The sequence below is a fragment of the Lissotriton helveticus genome, chromosome 1_1 (assembly GCF_964261635.1).
Source record: "Lissotriton helveticus chromosome 1_1, aLisHel1.1, whole genome shotgun sequence".
In the NCBI taxonomy this organism is placed as follows: domain Eukaryota; kingdom Metazoa; phylum Chordata; class Amphibia; order Caudata; family Salamandridae; genus Lissotriton; species Lissotriton helveticus.
The window spans coordinates 644,070,394-644,094,665 of NC_136057.1; the positions used below are offsets into that span (position 1 = coordinate 644,070,394).

At 45.7% G+C, this 24,272-nt stretch overlaps 1 protein-coding gene across 1 annotated transcript in view; it reads left to right on the top strand.

Annotated features, from left to right (window-relative positions):
* The window catches only part of CD36 (CD36 molecule (CD36 blood group)), a 538,852-nt gene that overhangs the window by 92,468 nt on the left and 422,112 nt on the right, over positions 1-24,272 (top strand). The window contains exon 2 of the mRNA XM_078674174.1: positions 19,190-19,350. Within this exon, the coding sequence (XP_078530300.1) occupies positions 19,190-19,350 (161 nt within the window). The remainder of the gene's footprint in view (positions 1-19,189; positions 19,351-24,272) is intronic.

Genomic DNA, 24,272 nt, shown 5'->3' on the forward strand with positions numbered 1-24,272 from the left:
GGTTATCTCTGGAGTTGACCTCAGGCTAGAGCTCCTTCTTTGCGGCCAATTAGCTTCTCCACGTGCCCTTCTACTCCTTCTCCTTCTTGTCTGTTCTCGCTCTCTGTCAGACCTGTCAGTGTCTGACTCGTACTCCCAGCTACTTTCTCCTTCTGTAGCGTCGTCTGTTTCGCTGTTGTACTGACCGTCCTCAGCTTGGTCAGACTCGTTCCCTGCTTCCGCTGGCACCTCTACAGCTTGGCTAGCCCCCTCTATGGCTTCTCGGTCCTCTGTTGGACGTCTATCCGAGAGAGGAGCTGTTTCTTCCAGAGGTGCTGGAACCCTTCGCGTATGTGACGCGTGGATCCAATTGGGCAGGCCTCCCACCTTCACAGCCGTGTTCGTGATCAGGATGATCTGGAAGGGCCCACGCCAACGAACATCCAGGCAGCTTCTTCTCACATGTTTTTTCACCAGGACCCAGTCCCCAGGGTACAGGTCATGGCACGGGCCCTGGCACGATGGAACCTCGGCAGCCTGCACCTGAAGGGACACAGAACGAATGGCGTCAGACAGCCCCTTACAATAGTCCAGGATCATATCATCTGTGATATTTAACAGTGCAGTAGTTGGGACAGATGGCAGCCTCATTGCTCTCCCCATTAACACCTCATGTGGTGACAACCCCGTTCTTCTGTCTGGGGTACTACGAAGGCTCATGAGGACCAATGGCAGGGCGTCAGGCCAACTCAGGGTCGTTGAGGAACACACTTTTGCAATTCTGGCCTTGATCGTGCCATTGATCTGCTCCACAATTCCTGAGGCTTCTGGTCGGTAACTGCAATGCAATTTCTGATCTATGTTCAGAGCCGCACAAATCATCTTCACAAGCTCGCTGTTGAAATGCGTTCCCCTATCTGATTCCAAAAAGGCCGGCACCCCGAAGCGCGGAATGAGTTCCCTAAGCAGTAACTTGGCCACTGTGAGGGTGTCGCACCTACGTGTAGGGTATGCCTCAACCCATCTGGAGAATACACAAACAACCACCAGGACATAGCGGAGGCGGTTGCACCTCGGCATTTCAATGAAATCTATCTGCATTCGATTGAATGGACCTCCAGACCTTCCTATGTGACTCAGTGCAACTGGTGTTCTTTTTCCTACGTTCAGCTGCTGACAGGTCACACAACGCTGGCACACTGCTTCTGCTGCTATTCTAAACTTAGGATTGTACCAGGTCTGTCTAAACACTCTCAGCATAGCATCTCTCCCTAAGTGTACGGGACCATGTATGAGTCTGGCTATTGGACTCACCATCTCATTGGGCAACACTGCTCTGCCGTCTGCTGAGACCCAAAAATGGGACTCACCCATTACACATCCTGCCTTTTCCCATGTTTCTTTTTCAAAATCAGGAGCATTTTCTTGCATGTTTGACAGTTCATCCCAAGTATCAACAGTTTCCAATATCATGGCTAATTCAGTCCTTACATTTATTCCACCCACTTCCACCTCTGTGTAAGAGTACCCTTGCTCCGCGCAATACCGCGCAACTTCATCAGCATATCTATTGCCTTTCGAAACGAAGTCCTCATTTCTGGTATGTGCGGTGCACTTTACAACTGCGATACCTGCTGGGCATTGCAACGCCTCTAACAACAGGCGCACAAACTCTCCATTGCGAATGGGAGAGCCTGAAGAGGTCATGAACCCTCTTTGAGACCATAACTGCCCGTAATCATGAACCACCCCATAACCATATTGGCTGTCGGTGTATATGGTGACTCGAATTTGATTGCTTGCCAAGCAAGCACGTGTCAAGGCAATAATCTCGGCTACCTGAGCGGAGTGTACTCCTTCCAGGCACCCAGCTTCCACAACTCCAGTAATTGTACAAACAGCATAAGCTGCTCTCAACTGCCCAACTTCGTCTCTTATACATGAGCCATCGACAAAGAAAATTTCGTCTGGGTCGGTCAGTGGCTCATCTACGATGTCGGGTCTGGGTTTGGTGCATAGTTCAGTCACATCGAGGCAGTCATGGTCTGTACATTCATCATCATCCTCGATATCATTTGGGAGTGGCATCAAGGTGGCAGGGTTCAAAACAGAGCATCTCCTGAGGGTCACATTCTCTGCAGCAAGAATAACTTGCTCATAGCGCGTGAGCCTGCTGTTGGTCAGATGCTGTGTTTTGGTCCTGGTCATCAACAGTTCAACAGAATGGGGCACGCACACCTCTAACGGGTGCCCCATGACGATATTTTCACATCTTTCAATGCTGACACCCGTTGCAGCAACGGATTTGAGACATCCGGGCAACGCTGCGGCTACTGGGTCTAAAGTAGCCGAGAAATAAGCAACTGGTCTGCGGGCTTTCCCATGGATTTGGACTAACACAGACAACGCGCAACCTTCTCTCTCACAACAGTAAAGCAAAAATGGTTTATTGTAATCAGGCATTCCCAATGCCGGAGCACGACACAGGTCCTCTCGCAGCTGTAGGAATGCCATCAAACAGTCTTTGTCCCATGGTACCGGATCGCTCACCTCCTTGTGCGTCAGTTTTTGCAAGGGCTTTGCTTTCAGTGAAAAGTTCGCGATCCACTGTCGGCAATAACCCACCATCCCTAGGAACATCCTGACCTCTCTCTGTGTCTTAGGCGCATTCATTTTCATGATCGCCTCTATCCTGTCTGGTGACACCTTTCGTTTGCCTTTCTCTATTCTGTGTCCCAAGTACTGCACTTCTGTCAGGCAGTACTGCAACTTTCCCGGGGACACCTTGTGCCCATTGGCAGCTAGGTGATTTAACAAAGCAATGGAGTCCTCCCTGCAAGCTTCTTCTGTTTCTGACGCCACGAGGAGGTCGTCTATGTACTGGACCAGAACTGACTTCTGGGGCAGCACTAGACTTTCAAGATTTTTCTTCAAAAGCTGGTTAAAGATCGATGGGCTCTCTGTATACCCCTGAGGAATACGACACCATGTTAGGACGCGACCTTCCAGCTTAAATGCGAAAAGAAAATGGCTTTCTTCGTCCAGAGGGATCGAAAAGAAAGCCTGACAAAGATCGATCACAGTGAACCACTCAGCTTGGAATGGAATCTGAAACAGTATCACTGATGGATTCGGTACCACTGGACAACACGAAACGACTATGTTATTAATCTTTCGAAGGTCCTGTACTATCCGGAATTTCCCATTTGGTTTCTGCAGACCCATAATCGGGGAGTTGCATGGACTACCCACGATTTCTTTCAGTATTCCCTGTTTAATCATGGACTCGATCACGGGTTTTATGCCTGCAATCGTTTCTGGAGTCAATTTATATTGGGGTGTTCTTGGGAACTCAGCATGCGGTTTCACTACAATTTTCACTGGGTCCACCCCTTTGACCAATCCAATCTCTTCCCCAGTGAAGTCCCATACTTCTGGTGCCACTGTCTCTCTCAAGTCCCAGGGGAGCTCATCTACTGTCAAAGTAGGGTACAGCTCCACGCATATTCTTGAGTTTGCAACTTTGAAATCTGCGTCATCATCATTGGTCAATACCTCCACTCCCTGAGGTGTACAGTATATTGTACAATTCAATTTACACAACAGGTCTCTCCCTAGCAGACACACAGGACTTGAATCGCAAACCACAAACTGGTGCTCATCGCTGTACTTCCCTATTTTCACCTGTACCGGTTCTGTCAATTGGCTGGTTATTCTCCTGTTTGCGACTCCCACCACTTGTATGGTCTCTCCAGACATGGGCAGGTCTGGAACTGCAGCTGATCTGATCGTGGACCTAGTGGCTCCTGTGTCCACCAGAAATGTCGTGGGGCACCCTGCTACTTCTGCTTCGACATAGGGTCCCCTCTGGTCCACCTCCAAGGCTGCCCCGAGGGTGCAGTCTTCTCTTTCCACTCTCTGTCCGGTTAATGGGTCCACATAATAGCACTCTTCTCCTTCTACAAACAGGGGCATCTGTCTATAGGTCTTACCCATAGTCCCTACTCGAGGAGGTTGCGGGAACTGGGCTCGGGGAGGAGCCCCCCCCCCTTTGAGCACCTTTCCCTGGTATGGCGTCACCCCTCTTGTAGGCGCGCTCTGGACCTCTTCCTCCTCTATCTCTTGTTCTCCTATCTCTACATTGTAGGGACACTCGCGTTTCCAATGCCCCACCTCGTTACACTGGTGGCACCTAGTCGTTTTCTTCAAGGCAGCTATGTCTAATCTGGGTCTAAAGGTGGAACTCTCCTCATTGCCCTTGTTCTGACTGTACTGCTTCTTTCCTCCTGTACCTATTCCTTGCTGCTGTTGCTGCTGTCCCCCCTTTCCTGCTGCCTGCATCTGTACCACCATCAACTTTTCTTTTAGTTTCTTAGCCTTGGAGTCTATCTCATCACAGCAGTACCTGGCATACCTCAGTATTTCGTCTAGGGGTTTATTTTGCCAACAAATCGAGTGTTGCTGAATCATTAAACTAATATCCGGTCTCAGTCCCAGGACGAACTTGGACACGAATTGCCCTATGTCTTTTGGATCCATTACATCCAGGCCGCTATACTGTTTAAACGCCTTCAGCAATCTCTCGTAATATTCGTGGACGGTCTCTTTGGGTTCCTGTCTGGTTCGGTCTATTCTGACCCAATCTATGTCTTGCATTGGCACTTTCTCTTTCAGCCAAGTCATCACTCTCTCGAATTTTGCCATCACAATCTCGGACGGCCCATTAGTCTTAGCATCTCTCTCCGGCTCCGTTGTGGGCCACTCAGCGCTAACCTTGCATGCTGTCCACAGATCTCCTGGTACTACAATGTCGAACAGCGTGTTCAGATCTATCCATAGGACCTTTGAGATTTTTACAAATCTCTCGACTTGCTTGTACCACTCCACTGGGTTTTCCCGCAATTTGGGGAAGGAGGTGGTAAAAGCAGCTAAATCTCCCCTACTCCAAGGGACATGCACATAGTTCCCATTGGCAACTTCACGCAAAGGGTATGCTTCTATTCCCTGCAGCCTTCCTGGTGTCATACCAAGCGTGCTTCTCCTGACGGTCCCTTTCTTGGACCACCTCTCTTCCCACTTATCTAGTGCCCTCCATGTCCTTATTCCAGTGATCAGTTCCCTTATGTGCGTTTTCAGCCCAATCGTTCTCCTCTCATCTAGGTCTCGATCTGTGTAATGTAGCCTGTGGTTACCCTGTAATGCTTTGGTTCTTGACAGGTCCACCATATATTTGCCTGCTAGTTCGACTAACTTCTCATGGATTGCTCTCGCTTTTCGAGTGATGTCCTTTGCCATATACAGTATTTCATCCTGCTCATACATTTCTATTCTTTCTAAAGGCAGGGTACCATCTATCATGTCATCCAGGTCTGACCTTAAGCTGGCGACATCGAGTCTCTTAGCTTTTATCTCAGCTCGCAATATGTCTTTCGAAGGGGGCTCACTGGTCTCCCTACCATCCCAACTCCGAGCTCTACGTTTGGGCTCGGGAGAGTTAATGAGTGCTCTCCCTTGCTCCCATCTCTCCAGGTCCCATGCTCGGCCATCCGATCTTGGAAGGTGATGGAACACGGGCCTGTTACCCCCACTCTTGCTCTGCCCACTCTCTTCTTCTTCTCTCCTTTCACCGTACGCCTCTCTGTTATTTTCCCTCTGGTCGCTACTCTCCCTTTGCCTATTATCGCTCAGTATCCGATACGATCCTTCCTGGTTCCCCATATTCCCTGGGCTGCGCTCATTTCCGACATCACAGGGACTATGATGCGACCTCTCACAACTCCCATTCAGTTCTCTGGTGCCGGGCACACAGTGTGGACACTTAAAGCTGTTTCTGTACTCTTGCGCTCTCCTCTCCCCTTCACTGAGTATTGGGCGCGCCACCCCTCCACTCCCGGGGCCCCCGTTTTCCAGGTCTGTTCTATCCCCACTCCGGGCCCAATGGGTGACTCCCCTACTATCTCTCTCTCTCCCGTCCCACTCCGGGTTGCTCTCCCCAGCCCCGCAGTGAGTCCGAGCTCTGCTGTCCTGACTTTCCCTTTCAGCTTCTGCAGCTATGATGCTCTTGTGAGCCTCCACTGCCTCATCCCACTTCTTCATGTACTCATTTAGCTCTTGAAAGGATTTTCGTCCAGATCCCCTCAGATCCACTGGCCATCTAGGGCCCCCAGGGTCCCCTCCTGGATCCCCTGCTGTGTGCATCGGGGTGCTCCACTCTCTTGGTATCGGCATCTGACTTGGGGAATTAATCGTATCGTTCCTCCTTGCCGTCCCTGCTCTTTCTCTGTCCTTCCGTACCCGTTCTTCCCCTCTTGCTCTTTCTTGGTCATATATCGATATTATAGGACCTATGGTAACAGGTACCTGTAGTGCATCTGGTAATGCGTAGGATGTGGCGCTCTCCGTTTCCGGCGCTCTTTGTACCACAAACCTCCCGACTACCTGTTGCACCTGACTAGGCTGGGACAGCTCTTTCTTTGCCTCAGGATCCCACTCTGAACTGGGAAGCGGTCCATGCTCCCCTGCATTGCCCCCCTTTTCTCTTTCACTATGCTCGACCTCCCCCCCTGCTCTATTATACGGGGGTGGCCTGTCTGTCAATAATCTGTTTATCAGGCTGTCCTCTGTTTCGCTCTCATCATCTTCTTCTAGGGGGCTTTTATTTCCGGGCACCTCTAACACCGGGTACAGTTTATTTACTTCCATGTTATGCACTCTCCATCTTTTAGCATCCGCATCCCACCTGGCATCCTGCACTGCCCTTACCGATCGTTTCACCCTTTCTTGTCGTCTGTTCATATTCTTTTCATGCGCTGCCCTAATCCATGCATCAAGAGCTTCAAACTGGGTCGGTCTAGGCAAGGGTCTCATTGAGGTCATGACTGATTTTAATCGATGTAACACCTCTAATCTGAACGTCCCGTACTTCGGGAACGTCAGTTCCTCATTTCCTTCCGTAATCTTACTCCACTCTGATATCCAAAGGATCGTATGCAACCCAACATTCACTGCCATGTAACGAGCCGGCGTACCCTCCGGCGGGGCTTCTTCCCCTTCTTCCGATCCCCGCTTCTCTTTTTTAAACGCCGCTCTCAGCCATTTAAAACACTTCATAATTATACGCACAATATCCAGCCTCGCTACTCTGTTTACTTCCTGATGACAATCCACCAATCCTAACGCGGCTTTGCTAACTTGGCCTATCGCAGCGCGGTCTTTCTCCGGTCGGCCAATCACGTCGCGACACTTTCTGACGTCTTTGCTAGCTGGCCTATCACAGCGCGGTCTTTCTCCTGTCGGCCAATCACGTCGCGACACTTCCTGACGTCACTTTTCTCCGCTTCGCAGCAGCACCCCTCCTTTCTCAACTCGTCTCCCGGTCATGCATGCGTCCCATTCATACACCGAAAAATGACTACTTCCGACCAAGCGGTCACTTCCCTCGACTGTACGTCCACAGTCTATATGTAATTGTCAACACAACTGACGAAATGTCTATCGTCTCTCTGATAGGTTGCTTACACACACAGTAACCTCCGACCAGCGTCCGTTACTCACGCACTCACTCTTACGTTCCCCCTATCTCGGTCTTTCGGGTGATCAATGGTACCTCATGACCCCCTTCACTCCAGTTGACAATTACTCTGGGTGTCCGATACACCCGAACCACTTAAGCTCTCCTTGAACTTAAGATTTCCACCGGTTGCGCGCGCTCACAACCTGTTCCACAGTCACTCTACAGACATTCAACTCCGCCAGACATTACAACATAGATACAATACAAAAACACCGCAATCTAACACGCATGACCCTTTATACTCACTCTCGACCGATACTGCTGCTTTTTCTGTCTCACGTCATCCGGATCTTCTTCAGCGGGCGGTTCTTCCGATCATCGATTTCTAGGGGCCTTGGGGTAAGCTAACCTGGCCTAGGTCACCGTCCTCAAGAAGGCAACCATCCTCTATAGCTACCAACTGGAAGGGCGAGATTTTGATCGATACCTTATCACTATTGATCCAAACCTCGATCTGGTCGACTGAACCTTTGTTGCCTGTCTTTGAGGAAGAAAGTGCATCTCTTACCAAGCTAGCGCACCCCAGATGGGACTCCGCTCCCAAAGATCACAAACAACTTCTAGCTTTCAAAAGTTTATTGTAAGCTTAGGATAAGCTGCAAATACAGGCATCTCAGAATGAGATTCACGAGATACACAGGTCCAACTACATACATGTGCTCTCTGAAAGCCCTCAGACGAGCAACGGAAATTACTAACACAAGTTCTAAGAATAATAAAGCTATCAGCATTGACGCATATTGAGATCTCTCCTTCATTTAAGTTGGAGGAAAAACGCACAGGTTAGGCTGTCCCTACCCTGCTCTAGATGGTATCCCTACTTAACCAAATCCCAACCTAACAAAGGTGTCAGCAGTGAATGACCCCAAGGGAAGTCACTCACTCTTAGTCTCTTGGTGAAAACCTATAGTTCTCCAGTCATGACCCCTCTCTGCCTACCCATCCGCTCTCTAAAGGGTCCTCAGGTATCTGCTCTAACTCCACCCAGGGGTGCTGTCCCTAATACAAAACAGTCAACAACATTTGAGACGCCCCTCGTGAGACGCCCCTCACGTGGTGTAGCTTCTGGCTTTTTCCATGCTGCTTTGTATTGGGCCTCATACGTTGGAGTTGACCTTGCTTCTCAGACTCTTCTCCGGCCCGCTGATACCCCTTAAACATTCCGGAACCCTCCTCCATGTCTGGGCCGTCTCCTGAACAGACCTCTATTCATTTTATTTATAATTGGATTCCCCCTTTTCTCTTGCAGACAGACATCTGCAGCCAAGATCCCAACTCTCATAGACTTCCAAAAAGGTTCGCAACATTTCTTGGCCCAGACATGTACGTGTAAACCAACGTTAAAACATTTCAGGCCTACAACATGTCTCATAATAATTATAGCATTCAACTTCTTCATTAATTAAAGCATGTTAATACTCTTATTCTATTATTCAGTAAACACATCTATAAATCATGGCCCATTAATGCAATGACCAAAACATTAGTTCAATCTATGTCGTGAAAAGAAACACCTTCCCCTTCCCTTCTAGCTCTGGCCCTGAGGCCTACCACATTCTGCGTTTAACCACATGCCATCTTACATTTTAACAGCTACACGACATGGATTCAGGAATAATCACATCTAATAAAATCATATAGTGTCACACATTTCTGTATTAGTTCCACTTCTACTTAAATCTCTACATTAGCTATACATTCAGAATATAATTGCAGATACTATTAGCACTCATGGCATTTCTCCTCATGATTTGTGCTTACTACAGATAAGTGTGATGCACTCATACATTTAGGTCAGTTTGCGCTCTCTCAAGGCTAACAGAAGTGCCTTTATAACTGCTCTGGGACACCTAGGACAGTCTATAGTACTGCACCCTTTCATTGCTTCATGCCTTTTGTTTGGTAACACAATCTACACAAATACACTCCATACCATGCCACATGATTCCAAACAGCATAATTTCACTTAGCGCACATACTTCCACGCCACATAATTCAACTCTACACATTTCCATTCCACACCACATAATTGGACAACAAACCACATTTTTCAAGTCAACAACATAATTGCACAACACACTAAATACGTCCAATTCACAACAAGGAATTCCACATCATGCCACAAAATGTAACACCACATAATTAAACTTCACAACATACCACTGCACAACACAAATGCCATTCCACATAATCCTCTGTATGACATACAACCCCACTCCACATAATTCCAGTACACTTAATATCACATAATTACTATCCACTGTTTTTCCACTGCACACCGTGCCACATAATTTCATCACACAAATCCACTCCACACCACACAATTCCACAATACACAATTCCGCAGTTAACAATTCAAATCCGACCCACATAATTCTACTCTACACCTCTTACATCCACCTCACTCCAATCGAAAACACATGGGTAAAATACTCATTTACAATGCCAATACCTCTAAATCTAATAAACGCGAGACCAATTTGCAAATGCTTGTTTAGGGATAGGTATTTTGAAAGGAATACAACAACAATTCCATCCCTTGGGTCCTCTACACATGTATTAAACAGTTAACAGGCAATTTCTGCAAGGTCAAACTGGCATGGAAAATAGGCCTGGGAACCAAAATAAAATATGTCCCCTTATGGTCAATTAGACAATTAAAAAGATGGCACACATTTGCAAATTAGTGACGTTTTTTAACTCGTAAATACATACTATACAAGTGTATTACAAGTCATGGGAGACTACGTGTATTTGCGTTTGCTGCGGGCAAAGCTTGTGGGAGTATAAGGGAAATCAACAATAAAACCTGGCCCACCAGACGATAAACCATTTTCTAACAGCCAAAAATCGGCTCACTCACTAACCTGTCAGAGCCACTTACCTGGCATTGCCAGATTGCCTAACGGGTCAGGCTGACCCTCAATATCTACACATATTTTTTTATCAGGACACCAGATACCAACTGTAGTGTCTGGATACGCAAGGTATATGAAGTCATTTTGTTTATTACGACATTGAGAGCTCGAGTACCCACTTGTACTGGTCATCTCGCCCTTCCCTTGTCTGCTGTCACTGCCCCTTTGTTCTTGCCTGGGTTCTTCCTGTGTTCACACTCATCCCCAGGGTGTTTCCTCCCAATGCTTAGTTTTTAAAAATATAAGTACAGGGCCCTCTTCACGAGGCCACTTCCGTTTGCACCACCCAATACCGTGGCAGCTGTGCCAGCTACAGTAACAGCACAACTACTAATCAATTCTGACTATTCACAGCTATGAGAATGGTTTTGCGGGCAGGTATTGGTCAGTTTAATGTACATTGAATTAATAAACAACTGTTGTTTCGCTTGTCCCTCAAAGAGACAAACACACCATAATGTGACAAACTGTCATAAGTGCCGGTGCTGAGCACTGGAAACCCCCAGCTTAAATTAAGCACTGCTTCCTGCCCTGGCTTCTGTGTCCAACATGGTCAGCGACTGGCTGCCGCCCCCCCCAATCCGGCACCCAACACCCAGAAACATGAACATGAGGCTTCTTTATCTTTGGAAGGCGGGGGCTAGTCCCCCGGCCGTATTTATTAAGATATGAAATTAAAAAAGGTTTTAATTGCATGGTCAACAATGTATACAAAAATCAGCAGGACATTAGATACAATATCATCAACAAGTTTGAGAGGCTAACCTTAACAAAAAATTCTAATACATGTTGTTTCCTAACCGAATCTAACATCCTCATCTTGATTTCTGTACATTTCTGGCCATATGGCAAGGTCGCTAACCGGTGTCAGGTCCTACAAGCTGCGCCTCACCTAGAGCTGTGCGCATGCGCAGTCGTGCTCCGGTAATCGCCCGGTCTACGCCGTGAACTCCATTTACCCACTAAAGGAGGGCCCTTACTCTGCGCCATCCGGTGACGTCATGAGTATGCGCGCGCGGGGTGGCTACCAGCCTAAGGAAAGCGTGACTACTCCTGACCCGCGCTCCTTTGAAGCATCAATTACCTTGCCCCTGGAGTTCTAGGAGTGGCCAATGGCCCCTCCCCCTGGGCGGGAACCTCCATAGGATGATGCCCGCCCCCTCAGACCTTAAAATATGTGCTCACCGGTCATGACCTTACCGCATGCCTCATACCTAATAAATACGACGACCTATGGAAAAAATTCTAAAGGACAGCTACACTGGCTAATTAATAACACGCATCAACGTAAAGCTACAAAGGGAAAAAAGGCCTAGACACAATTGGCATCAAAGCACTTTACACACAGTTCGCTACAAAGGGAAAAAATTCCTAAACAAAAATTACATCATCAAAATATACAGTCCAGATAAAGTTCCATTACGCATGTAAGACATGTTAACAGTACGCTAGCAAAATGACGCTCAAACCAGACTTAGTGAAGCCACAACATTTTTTGGTTCCAGGGATGGTGGGTGGGAAAACAAAGAAGCCCCGAGCGCGGGGCACACCGTGCTGCGGGGGAGCGTCCAGGGACAAGGGGGTCTCCCGGGCGCTCCCCGCCTCTTTATTCCCAAGGGGCCAGGCGGAGTAGCGACGCCCCTCCGCCCCGCCCCTCCAGTAGCCCGCCCCCCCTAACCCGGACATCCTCCACTGGTATCCGGGTCAGGTAGGCCGCCGGCCAATCGGTGGTGGGTCGCGCCCAAGGGCCCGCCCCCACCACCGAGAGGCACACAGAGGGGAAGGGGGGAAGCGGTCGCCGCGCCGCCATGCGTGCGGGGGGGCCGAGGGCCCCCCCTTTTCATGTTCGACAGGAGCTCTGATATTTGTGGTCCAATGTCCCTTTGCTAGCTCCACTCCACCAAGTAGTTTGGAAATCCTGTATTTCTGTGCATTATGTGATGTAACTGCAATGTCAAACTTTACAGTAACCTCGAACAATAGAAAAGTGCTTAGGTTGAGAAATATGGATCATGGATTTTTTTAATTTCTCAACCCACTTGTTCAAATTAAATTGGCCTACACAGATACTGCAGTATCACATATTTACAACTGATGAAACGGATAAGAGTCCAGTTAGTACATCACAATAGCACTGCAATTATTGTGAAATCTGAACCGCCCTATTGTCATATGACAGTACTGCTTTGATGTCACAATGTCGCCTGCGTTTGCAACACTCATTGACACTTCAAATCTTTTTTACAAACCTTCCTTTCCTTTCCACTGGTAGACTCTGAAAAGATGAAATAACTGACTGTGTGTGTGCAGTTTCACATTAACAAAAGCCTGTTCTATTCAGAGAAAGTGTGACTTAAAAAAAGCAGCCACACACTTTGGCCCTCATTAGAAGTGGCCAGTAAAAGTCCGAACACTGCACAAACTCCTGCTTCCACACACAGGGTTTGGAGTTATATATAAATTGTGAGGTAATTACCGGGTGCGGTAAACTCCATAACCTGCAGTTAAAATGCAGCAAGTCAAACCTGCTCAAATTCAACATCGAGAAAATGCCTAGTATTTACCGTCAATTACAGATTTTGTTGTAGGAAGCAGGCTATTTCACAAAAACCTTTAATAGGTAACACCCGCTAAATTCCAATGCCCACATAGTTGCATTTTGTCAGGGATGATAAATATGACGCCAGACTTCAGGCGACTCGTAATGAGGGCCTTTTGTGTCTCTTTATGTGGAAGCCATGGGCCTCATTTATGAAAAGTGACGCATCACTGCGTGAAAACAGCGATGCGTCACTTTTCACTGCGACCTCCTTGCGAGACCAATGATGCGTCATATTTACACTATGACGCATCATGGCACAAGGAGTTACAGATACGTCAGTATTTCTGACGTATCTGTAAGCGCAAAAGTCACGCATTGCTGGAGTGTGTCACAAAAGTGACGCAACTCCAGCAATGTATCCTTTCACATGGGGAAATCCCCATGTGAAAGGGCTTGCGTCAGTCTTACGCCTGCTGTGAGGCAGACGCAAGATTTTGACGCAACAGTGTCCTAAAAGTGACGCAGTGAAATCTCATAGATTTCACTGCATCACTATTACGAGGCTTTTTGCGGGGGAACGCCCCCTCTGCATACATTATACCTGACGCAGGTATAATGTAGCGCAGGGGTTTACAAAGTGACGCATCTGCTTAGATGCGTCACTTTGTAAATAGTGCGCAACAGGGGGCATGTTTTACACCGCCGATGCGTCACAAAAAGTGACGCATCGGAAGCGCAAAACTGACGCAAGGCCTCATAAATGAGGCCCCATGTGTGTAAATCGATGCACACATTCGTATATAAAGTTGCTCATAATGATGTATTGTTCAAAGCATTCCAGCCCCCACAGCTGCAACCAAGGTTCTAATATCTCACATAATTACCTACATACATTCTGTGTCAATATCTCACAGATCTCCCTTTCTTCAAAATAGAAGGAATTTAGAAAATGCTATATTGCAGAATATATAAAGTAAATTAATCTTACACACAAACCCGAAAAACATATCAGTCGCTAAAAGAACTGGCTGCATCTACAATCATGTTCTACAATCATGTTCAAAACATAGAATGTTGTAGAAGCTGAATTAAAGAAACAGACAACTGTCAAATATCATAGGTAGCTTTATACGCGTGTCACGGGGCCATGAGCAAAAAGCATGTGCAATTTGCAGGACTTTCACCAGGTCCTTTAAACTCAAAAACTACAAAAGATGTGTTAGTACATATCCAATCATGATGCATAAAAGTAACATTTCTTCAACATTATGAACAAATACACGGTGTGTTGCTGATTAGAAGATGCAAGAATTATACAAGCATTAAGCATGCATCCAATCATAGAAGAGTAACATCTTGTGATAGAGGCATTATAAAAATGGTGGCATGTGAAGTCCAGATGTCCAATTGTTGAGATTTTTGGGACTTTCCAGTGTGCCAATAACCAGCATTTGCACAATACCTTCCCAATCAGATGCAAACATTTGCCCTTAATTATATGTGTCTATCGATATGGGTGGCTTTTGTTGGGCGAGCAAGATAATGCATGTCTCAAGAGATGTCTTTGAGCAAGCCTTGTGTTCCAATCTGTTCAGCAGGATACATTAGTTTGCCAAAGGTCATCTAACCTCTGCACATGTTTTGCGGGCCTTGTCATCATTGAGTATCACAGGGCGAGAGGAAACAAGAGCAAGATGGACTCCACACAAAAACGGCTGTTTCAATGTAAAATAAAATTGTTAACATATACTGGGTTTTACTATTCTTTTCTTAAACCCATAATTTCAGGTACTCACTTTGCTTGTCTCCCTCTGTTCCTGAGTGTTGGACCTGGCTTTTTCAGCGAGTGTTTCCCCAGACGTTTTGCTTCTTGGCCTCCTATTTTTGGCCATGTTTCTGTTGGTTTCAGGGCTCTGGGCAATTTACCACTGCTATTCAGTGCTAAAGTGCATATGATCTCCATGTAAATTGTGTTTACTGATTGGTATATCCATGATTGGCATACTTCATTTACTAATAAGCCTCTAACACAGAGCACTGTGTGTGCCCTGGGCCTGTAAATCAAATGCTGCTAGTGGGCCTGCAGCACTAATTGTGTCATCCACTCAAGCTGCCTTTCAAAGGGTTCTCGGACCTGCGACTGCAGTGTCTGCGAACAGTTTTAAACTGCTATGTTAGCCTGGCAAGTGCACCCATTTGATAGGCCCTGCCATTCCCTTTTCTTACATGTAAGACACCCCTCAGGTAGGCCAAATGTACCCCCATGGGCAGGGTGCAGTGTATGTGAAAGGTAGGACATGTACTGGTGTGTGTGACATGTCCTGATTGTGAAATACAGAGTTTTTGACTATTGAAAGGCTATCTGTCCCAGAGGATAGAATGGGGGATATTTTGTAACACCTTACAAGTATAACTTCCCATTAGGACAAGATCGAGAAATGGAGTTTGGACTCTCTTACCTCAGAATTTAATCACACATCTTTTAGTAAAGATGTTTTTTAAATGATGGGTTTCAAAATGCCACTTTTAGAAAGTGTGCATTTTCTTGCTTAACAATCCTGTGTGCCTCTGCTGGGTTGTGGATTGACTGTCTGGCTTTGGAGTGACATGGGTTGGGGAGGTGCATTTGCTGTAGATAGCCACTGGGGGTTTGAGGTTTGTCCTGCCTTTCCAGGATGAGTCGGGGTTGGGCTGAATAGACCTGGGCTGCATTTTAGAGTAGTGGGAGGAGATTTCCTTGCACATGAATAGGCCCTGTCTGCCTTACACAATGCTGTCTCCACCTCCTGCCAGGAAGCTGGACCAGAGAGGACAGAACTGGTTTAGTCTGAGCTAAGAGACTCTCTACCACAAGAGAACAAAGAAAAGTGTTGGGTCCCAGATCCCAGAAATTTAGATTACTTTTGGACTCGAGATGAATCTCTGCCAAGGTGAAGAGTTGGGAAATCTGAAGGAGAAGTACTGCCACTTTGCTGTGTACTGTGTGGGGTTGGCCTGCAGTGGCTGTTTCTGGCAAGTAGAGGATCAAGACTTTGCTGTGGGCTGTGTATCCTGCTTGAAGAAGATCTCTGAGGGCTTGGTGTAGAGCTAGCCCCCTGTTTTGAAGTCTCAGGGACACAACAACTTCATTCCCTCTGTCCTCCTGCCCCTGTGACTGCTGTTTCAGCTGCCACAGAGGGAAATATCAACACCTATGCCTGAAGCGATGCTTCGGCCTGCAAAGAAGCCGTGGGCACCATTCGTGAAGTGAATGATGCACCGCCCGACTTCCACTGAAACCCTGATGCTTGCCGCCGCTGCACCGCACTGACTCTGACGCCATCACCAAGGCCACAGCCTGCACCAGAGCCAAGGGCACTGCTTGTGACACTCACGACGCACCGCCCCGATGAGCACCGCAGCCCTGACCTCACCAACGCAGGTGCTTCATCATCACGGATTCGATACCTGACGTAGGTGACCTTCTGAATCCATCGACCCTGCATCGTCGTAAAGAACAGATGCCTAGATGCCACTGCGACGTCACCTCCTCGTCAACAGTAAAGAACTGATGTCTCACCTTCTCTGTATCTCAGTAAAGAACCAACGCCTCACCTCCCATGTGGTCATAACAAACCGACGCCGCCCGGTGCCAACAAAGCCTCACCTCACCGATGCCGTGCACCAGCTTTATTTTTATCATTTTCTAAGGTACTGTTCTTTGGGGTCTATGTAAATCCTGGCCCGATGCCGCGCACCTCACAGTCGGCGCTGTAATTTGGGATTTATATCTGTCACCGCGTTTTAATAACCCCAGGTGGAGCTATTTGTTGCTACAAGCTTTGTTCTTGTGAATAACCTATTCTTGGTGATATCTTGACATATGTATGGTGGATTTTTGTTGTCTTGGTCTTGTTTGGCTTAGATTTGGTTTAAAGGAAGGGGCATCTTCCTGCACAGGAACAATCCATTGAGGCATTTTTTCTTTCTATGTGTATCTGTCCAGCTTACCTGTAGTCCACCACACTCTGCTGCCTATCTACCTGCTGTCCTCTGTCTGCACCTCCACTGCTCGTTTCTTGCTCTGTTTTGCCCTTTCGGCTTGTTTTTCTGCCTTCTTTTTGGCCTTTTCTGCTCTCTGTTTTGCCTTCTCTGCTTGTTTTTCTGCACTCTGTTTGACCTTTTTCTGCATATTTTTCTGCACTCGGTTTGGTCTTTTGCTGCTGATTTCCTTATTCTGCCCTCTGTTTTGACTTTTTCTGCAAATGTCGCCCATCTTCCCGCAGTTTCCTCAAGACCTAGCTTCTCGACAGAGACCCCGTACTCCAGTGCCCAGATACCCCCCGGGGTGGGAGTGCTGCGATCTACAATGCTGATTAATTGATTGAATGTGCATTTTTCTTTACTGACATTGCCCAGTGTCAGTATTTATTCTCCGTTGTGACTTTTTTGCAGATCGTTTTCCTCACTATCTTGCCACATGCTACACATTTTTTAAGTTTCTGAGTCGGTAGTTGTCAAATGTAGAGGTGCCTCTATTAATCACTCGTCCCCAGTTGTGAAAATAGAAGCACAGAAGCAGATGTGAAGATGTAGATAATGATTTTTTTCAAAACGTTTCAATCATCAAAACAAATAGCAATCTTCAACTGCTCTTGTATCCGAAATGCCCTTACACCATCACCATGGCATGATATATATACCAAGTTCGAAAGTTGCCTACCACGGTCTCTGTATATTCAATGGCTTTGCTGTGCCTCACACTCACACTCTGCACACAAGATCAGCTCTAATAAGATAAATGCTGTATACTGTAGCTGAGTGAAGCCACTTGGGATAGAATGTTAAGCGTGAGACTTAGTAGTCAGCTGAAGGTACCTCCAAAGATATTTGTACATGTACATATGCTGATAGAAGGCCTGTGTTAAATGTGCAGATGGACATTTAACACGAAATGTGTGGCTCGTTTTAGCTTTCCATAACACGATCTTGGGAAAAAAGAAACATCAGACATTGAGTTCTTGATGCAGAACAGAAACAGCATTTATTCTCACAAAAACTGGTAAATCAAAAAATGAATAAAAGCAAACACTAGTTACTACACTATGAGCAATGGTATTCAAACATTCCCATGATCTTGGATCCTACCCCAGAAAAGCACATCAAGGCAATCAAATATGTTTAGGCCCTTGAAGGAAGGATGCATTGTTGGGTTGGAATCAAGCATGAACATAAAGGGGCAGATTTACTAACAAGTCATGCAACACAGCAAGACAACCTGCTGCGCTGCGTTGTGTGACAGTGAGAAGGCAGAAATGAACCATAGCTACTAAGATATGGTGCATACCTGTCCTCTCCCTGCACTGGTGTACTGAATGCAGCCTAGCAGTTTCGCAGGCACCTTTGCACCATGGTACAAGGGTGCCTGCGTTACAACAGGATTGTTTTTGTGCAGGAAGGAATAGCTTTTTGCACAAAAACAATCCTGAGAGGCTTTTTCCTCCTTCTACATGTGCCACAGAATGCAGCACATATATTTCTCCTTGTTACGCCTCACCTGGGAAGGATTAGCATTTGATGCATTATCAGGTTTACTAGTCTTAGTAAATCTGGAGATGCGCCGAACACTATGGGTGGATGCGTGTGAACAATTACGCCCCCCCCCCCCATAGAACGCCTTCCCAGCGCAAAGTTACGCAAGGCACTGCCTTGTGCTGTCTTGAGTTACTCCAGATTTACTCTGCCACGCATAGCCACACAAGGTGACTCTGCGTGGCATAGTAAATCTGACTTAAGCTCTTGCGTCACCTTGAGTGATGCAATGGTAACAAAATGACTTAGTATATCTGGCCTCCAGTTACCAGAATACCTGGGGGAGTGGGGTACTGTAAGTCACCACATGCACCCTTTGACCCCAGATGGCTTTACAGGTAGAATGATTGCTGCACCCGTGTCTGCAGTTCAGTCTCATATTAGCAGTTGAATGATTAGTGGAACATATATATACGACACAAGCCACCAAAAATCTGATGTAAAGTGTTGATACCTGTGACCTTTCTTTCTCTCTGCATGTGATTTTAATCCAGAGTAAAAAATCGATATACCACACTTTCCTTGAGACAGTCAGTTCTAGAATTGTCTACAATATATAAATGACAAGTTGTTTTTTATTAAACAATTATGTTTTACATTGTGCAGGATATAGTGATTGAAAATGGAACCATTGCTTTTGATAACTGGATAACACCAGGGAGCCCAGTTTTTCGACAGTTTTGGCTGTTTCACGTTAAAAACCCAAATGAAATTATCGACTCAACAGCGAAACCCTTTCTCGAACAAAAAGGACCGTACACATATCGGTAAGAATTTCTATTAGGTTAATTAATTGATTGACTGCAATATTAAGCAGTATTTTCGTAGTAATTAAATATTTGAGATATTGCTCTTGGATCTATACGTTTTTGTAAAATATGATGCGTTGCGTTTATTGCATTTAGTATTAATAAGTATTACAAACGTTATTGCATAATTTAATTACTTTTTTACTGGAGATCGCCTTGAAACACTACTGTTTTAAAACAGACTGAAAGATAGAAAAAGTTCATTCCTTGCTGGGGAGACCTGACTGTTAAGATACTTAACATTTATTTTTACACATCAAATTAACAAGTAGCAATAGTTCATTCTTGGTGAAGGAACCTGCCAATTTAGATGTATTTTAGATGCATTACGTCAGTGCAGAGTCCAATTTGATTCAATTCTGCTAACTGGTCAACAAAAGGCTCCCTGTTTTGCATGCACTTTTAGAAGGAGCAGTTAGTTTGACTTAAGCAGCTTTACTAAACTTTGCAAAACCGCTTGCTAGTTTCATGTCCTTAATTTAGGCCCTCGAGAAAATAATTCCGAAACGGGTGAAAAGACTTGCTATTTCTGTAATTTCCAAGTTAGATCCTATTGAGCTCTGCCATGATTTTTTTGTCTCTGCCAAAAATCTAAAACATGTGCTGACTGCAAACTGTCTGTTTGATCAGGTTGGATTCCAAACGTATTTAGGCCTGCACAGTAGAAACGAAGCTACGTAAGAGGTTGACTTGAGCTAGTACAGCCATAACAGGGAACACTTTGCAGCCATTAGATAACGAAAGCAAATACTTGACTACGTCCATTGGTAGCATCACAGATGAACCAGACAGGTTAGTCGCCAGTTTCAATAGATAGAGAAAACATCAAATTGTTTGCTTTTGATTTTAGATTAGCCTGCTGCCTGGCGAAGTTTCCAGAGCTGTTAAATCATACTGCCAGATAGTAAAAAAAAATATCCTCAGGCTTGATTTGTTCCTTATTTATAATCCAGCTAGCTTTACCTGCTTTACCTTCTTTTGCCAACGTAAGGTACATTACATTTTTCATGGTTCATGTTATTGCAATATGTTTCAAGCATTCTCAGTGTATGTTGTAGTCTCATGCTGGTATGGTAGAAATTCATAGTGTCACCTGCATGCATTAACAATGGTACTGACCTTCTCCCAATTTTTGGTGGACATGCGCTTTTGTTATCCAGCCTTTGGCAATATCAGACGCATCAAAAATGAACAAAACTTGGGCTAAAACACAGCTCTCTTTTTAGTCTCCATTTGTGAGTATGCTCCTAGAAAGATTCTCATTATCCCCCAATTTCAAATAAACCCAGGTATAGCTATATAGGGCTTACATCAGTTTTAACAATGTGTTATTAATGCCCTATGACTTCAATTTGAACCAAAGCTTATTGTGATTGATAGTGTCAAAACAGTTCTAAAGATGATAAAATAACAAAGGTTCGATGAGGAAGACACTATGGACCCGATTCACAAGGTAACTTAGACCAGAAGCCTAAGTTTAGACCTAAAGTCTAAATTTAAACCTCAAACCTAACTTCAGACCTAAAGACTTGGACCTGAAGTCTAAGCTTAGTCCTGAAGTCTAAGGTTACACCTAAAGTATAAGTTTAGGACTGAAGTATAACTTTAGACCTAATGTCTAAGTTTAGACCCGAAGTCTAAGACTGGGTGCCCCAGGGACAGGTAACAAAAGGGCTTGATCGCCCACAATGACGCTTGGCAACCAAGAAGACTTCATCCCCCAACCATCAGTGCACCAGGATGCACATTTGCAGAGCGGTGGAAAAAGGGGGCATGGTCTCCGAAGACCTCTAAGCTACCGTGCTGTGTGGGACTTACTGGAGGAAACAGGAGGAGTTGTTGGCCTCCAAACACGTCCTTGTAGGCCAACTACCCCTCCTGTTACCTTCAGAAAGTCCAAAACTGCAAGATTGCTGAGAGCTCTTTGTGGTCCGCCCCTTTCCTCACTACTCTGCAAAAACGCCTTCTGCTGCACTACTAGATGGGGGAGGAAGTTCCTTTGGCTACTGAGGGTCCTTGGGGGCGAACAACCCCTTCTGCTACTTCTAGTAAGTCCCACCCAGCTGGATTCCTAAGAGGTCTTCAGAGGCCACGCCCCCTTTCTCCACCACTCTGCAAATGTTTCTTCTGGTGCACTGCTGATTGAGGAATGACGCCCTCTTGGATGCAGAGGGACCTTGGGAGCCAAGAAGCCCTCCTGGTAATTTCTGACACTTTCTGTAAGTTCTATACAGCAGGATTCCTGAGAGCTGGTCAGATGACCAACCCCCTTTCTCCACCACTCTGCAAATGTTTCTTCTGGTGCACTGCTGATTGAGGAATGATGCCCTCTTGGATGCAGAGGGACCTTGGGAGCCAAGAAGCCCACCTGGTACTTTCTGTAAGTCCTATACAGCAGGATTCCTGAGAGCTGGTCAGGGGACCAACCCCCTTTCTCCACCACTCTGCAAGCGCCAGTGCTAGTTAAAAAAAAATAGAATTCACTGAAAAAGACAAAGAATAGTGGGACATTATAGTTAGGCTGATATTTTACTCATACAAAACCAGCCGTTTAGTTAGCTGAGGTAACTGTAACTTGTCACTAACATCACTGATTGCATCGCTGATGATATCTTAAATGACATCACTGATGACATCATCCACAGAACCACTTATGCACCCACTCACACCCCGCTGGAACCTTTCATACACCCACTCCCACTCCCACACAACCATTCACAAACCAATTCAGACCCATGCCAGTACTTACACACCCACTGACTGATTCATAGATCTAAACACACATCCACTCCCTCACCCATACACCCACTCAGTCACTAATACAGCCACTGACATATCCACTCATACACCCATGCAGCCACTCACACACTGATTCAGTTACTCATAGAGCTACTCACACACCTAGTCTCTCACCCATACAGTCAATCACACAGCCACTTACTCACCCATACAGATACACACACACCCACTCATTAACAGATATTAACACGTACTCACTCACCTATATAGTCACTGATGCAAGCACATACTCACCCATACAGCCACTCTCACATCCACTCACTCACTCATATAGACACTCATATACCTCATCACTCACCTATACTGCCTTTCACATCCCCAGTTACACACCCATATACCACTGACACATTACTTACTCATCCACACAGCCATACACACACTCACTCACCTATACAGCTCCTAACACATGCACTCACTAACCCATACAGCCACTGACTCACCTGCTCACTCATCCATACAGCAGTCACAGACCCTCTAACCCACCCACACACTCAGACAACCATACAATTACTCATACAACCAATCACTCACCAATACAACCACTTACATCTCCACTCACACACCTATACAGCCACTTAGACACTAAATGACAGACTGATACAGACATTAACACAACCAGTCACTCACCCATATATTCACTGAGACACTTAGTCACTCACATGTACTGTCAGTCACTCACCCACTAAATCATCAATACATGCCCTGATACACCCACTGATTCACCAATACACCTTGGTATATATATTTAACACTCATAAACTTTTTAAAACCACTCACAGTCACTGGATGATGTCATCAGTGATGTCATTGGTGATGTCGTTTGAGATGTCATCAGTGATGTAAATGACCATGTCATCAGTGATGTCATATGTGAGGTCATAAGTAGTTAATTGCGGGGGTGCGAGTTATAGTCAGCTCAGCTAACTATAACTGCTGAATTTTGCTGGTTTTGTAAAGTGAAATCTGAGCTTAAGTATAACGTCCCTGTAACCTTTAGTTTTTTTCAGTGACTATATATGTATATATATATATTAACTACTGGCGGTCCCCAGTAGGTTGTTGTAGTTAGGACCTAGTTTCCATAGGAAAATCGCTTTCTTCTTTTGCCAATGTCTTTGGTGCCGTTTGACGAATCTTCGCAAAATTTCCCAAACTAATAACCAGCTCAGGTCAGCTCCTGTCTTGAAAGTTTGTGGGGTGATTCGTTATGTAGGGGCCGAGAAAAAAGGGGGGTCGCAAAAAACATTTTACCCATGTTAATTTGCATAAGAAACTTTAGACAAAGCTACATCCCGAACTACTGAACGGAATTACACCAAATTTGGCAAAAAGTTAGGTCTTGGTCTAGAAAGCGTGTTTTTTAAAATATGGTATAAATCCCTTCAGTACCTGCTGTGAAATTCAACAAAGAAAAATATCGATATCTGAGCCCCGAGGAGGATTTGAACTCCTCCTGAGCACGAGCTTCATTCTGACTGGCTGCCAACATTCCCAAGCAGAATGTGTTGGCAGCCATCTTGTGACTCAGTAACTGAGTCACAAGAAAACAATTAAAAAAAACATTAAAAAAATAAGCAGAGGGGGCAGCAACACCCTGACCCCTTAGGCCTGCTCAGGGGGGCCCACTTGGACCCACAGACCCAAAAAAAGCATTTTTTTAAAGAAACAAAATCGGCATAATTCGTGCTGGGTGCACAAATCCTGCCAAAAATATATTAAAAAACAAAGCGCTATGTTTCTTTCTTTTTTCTTTTTAAATATTTTATTGATCAAAAGCAGAGGTAGTATTTATCAAAGCAATCACAGTTACAATTTTGACACAGAGCACGGTCATTACAGCAGTAAATTACAATCACAGTTACAGGATGACATTAGGCCTGGTCATTTTCATGTCTGCTGAGGGGGAAGTACACAATTCGCCTCTATAAGCATTCCATCTTCCCCATTTCTTATCCCAAACTCCAGGGCACCCTCTGACCTTATAAACTGTTTTCTCGGACAGCATGCACACATCCATAGCGGCCACCCATCTAATTAGGAGCGGTTTAGAAGGTGAGCCCCATTGCATGGCTATCTCACGC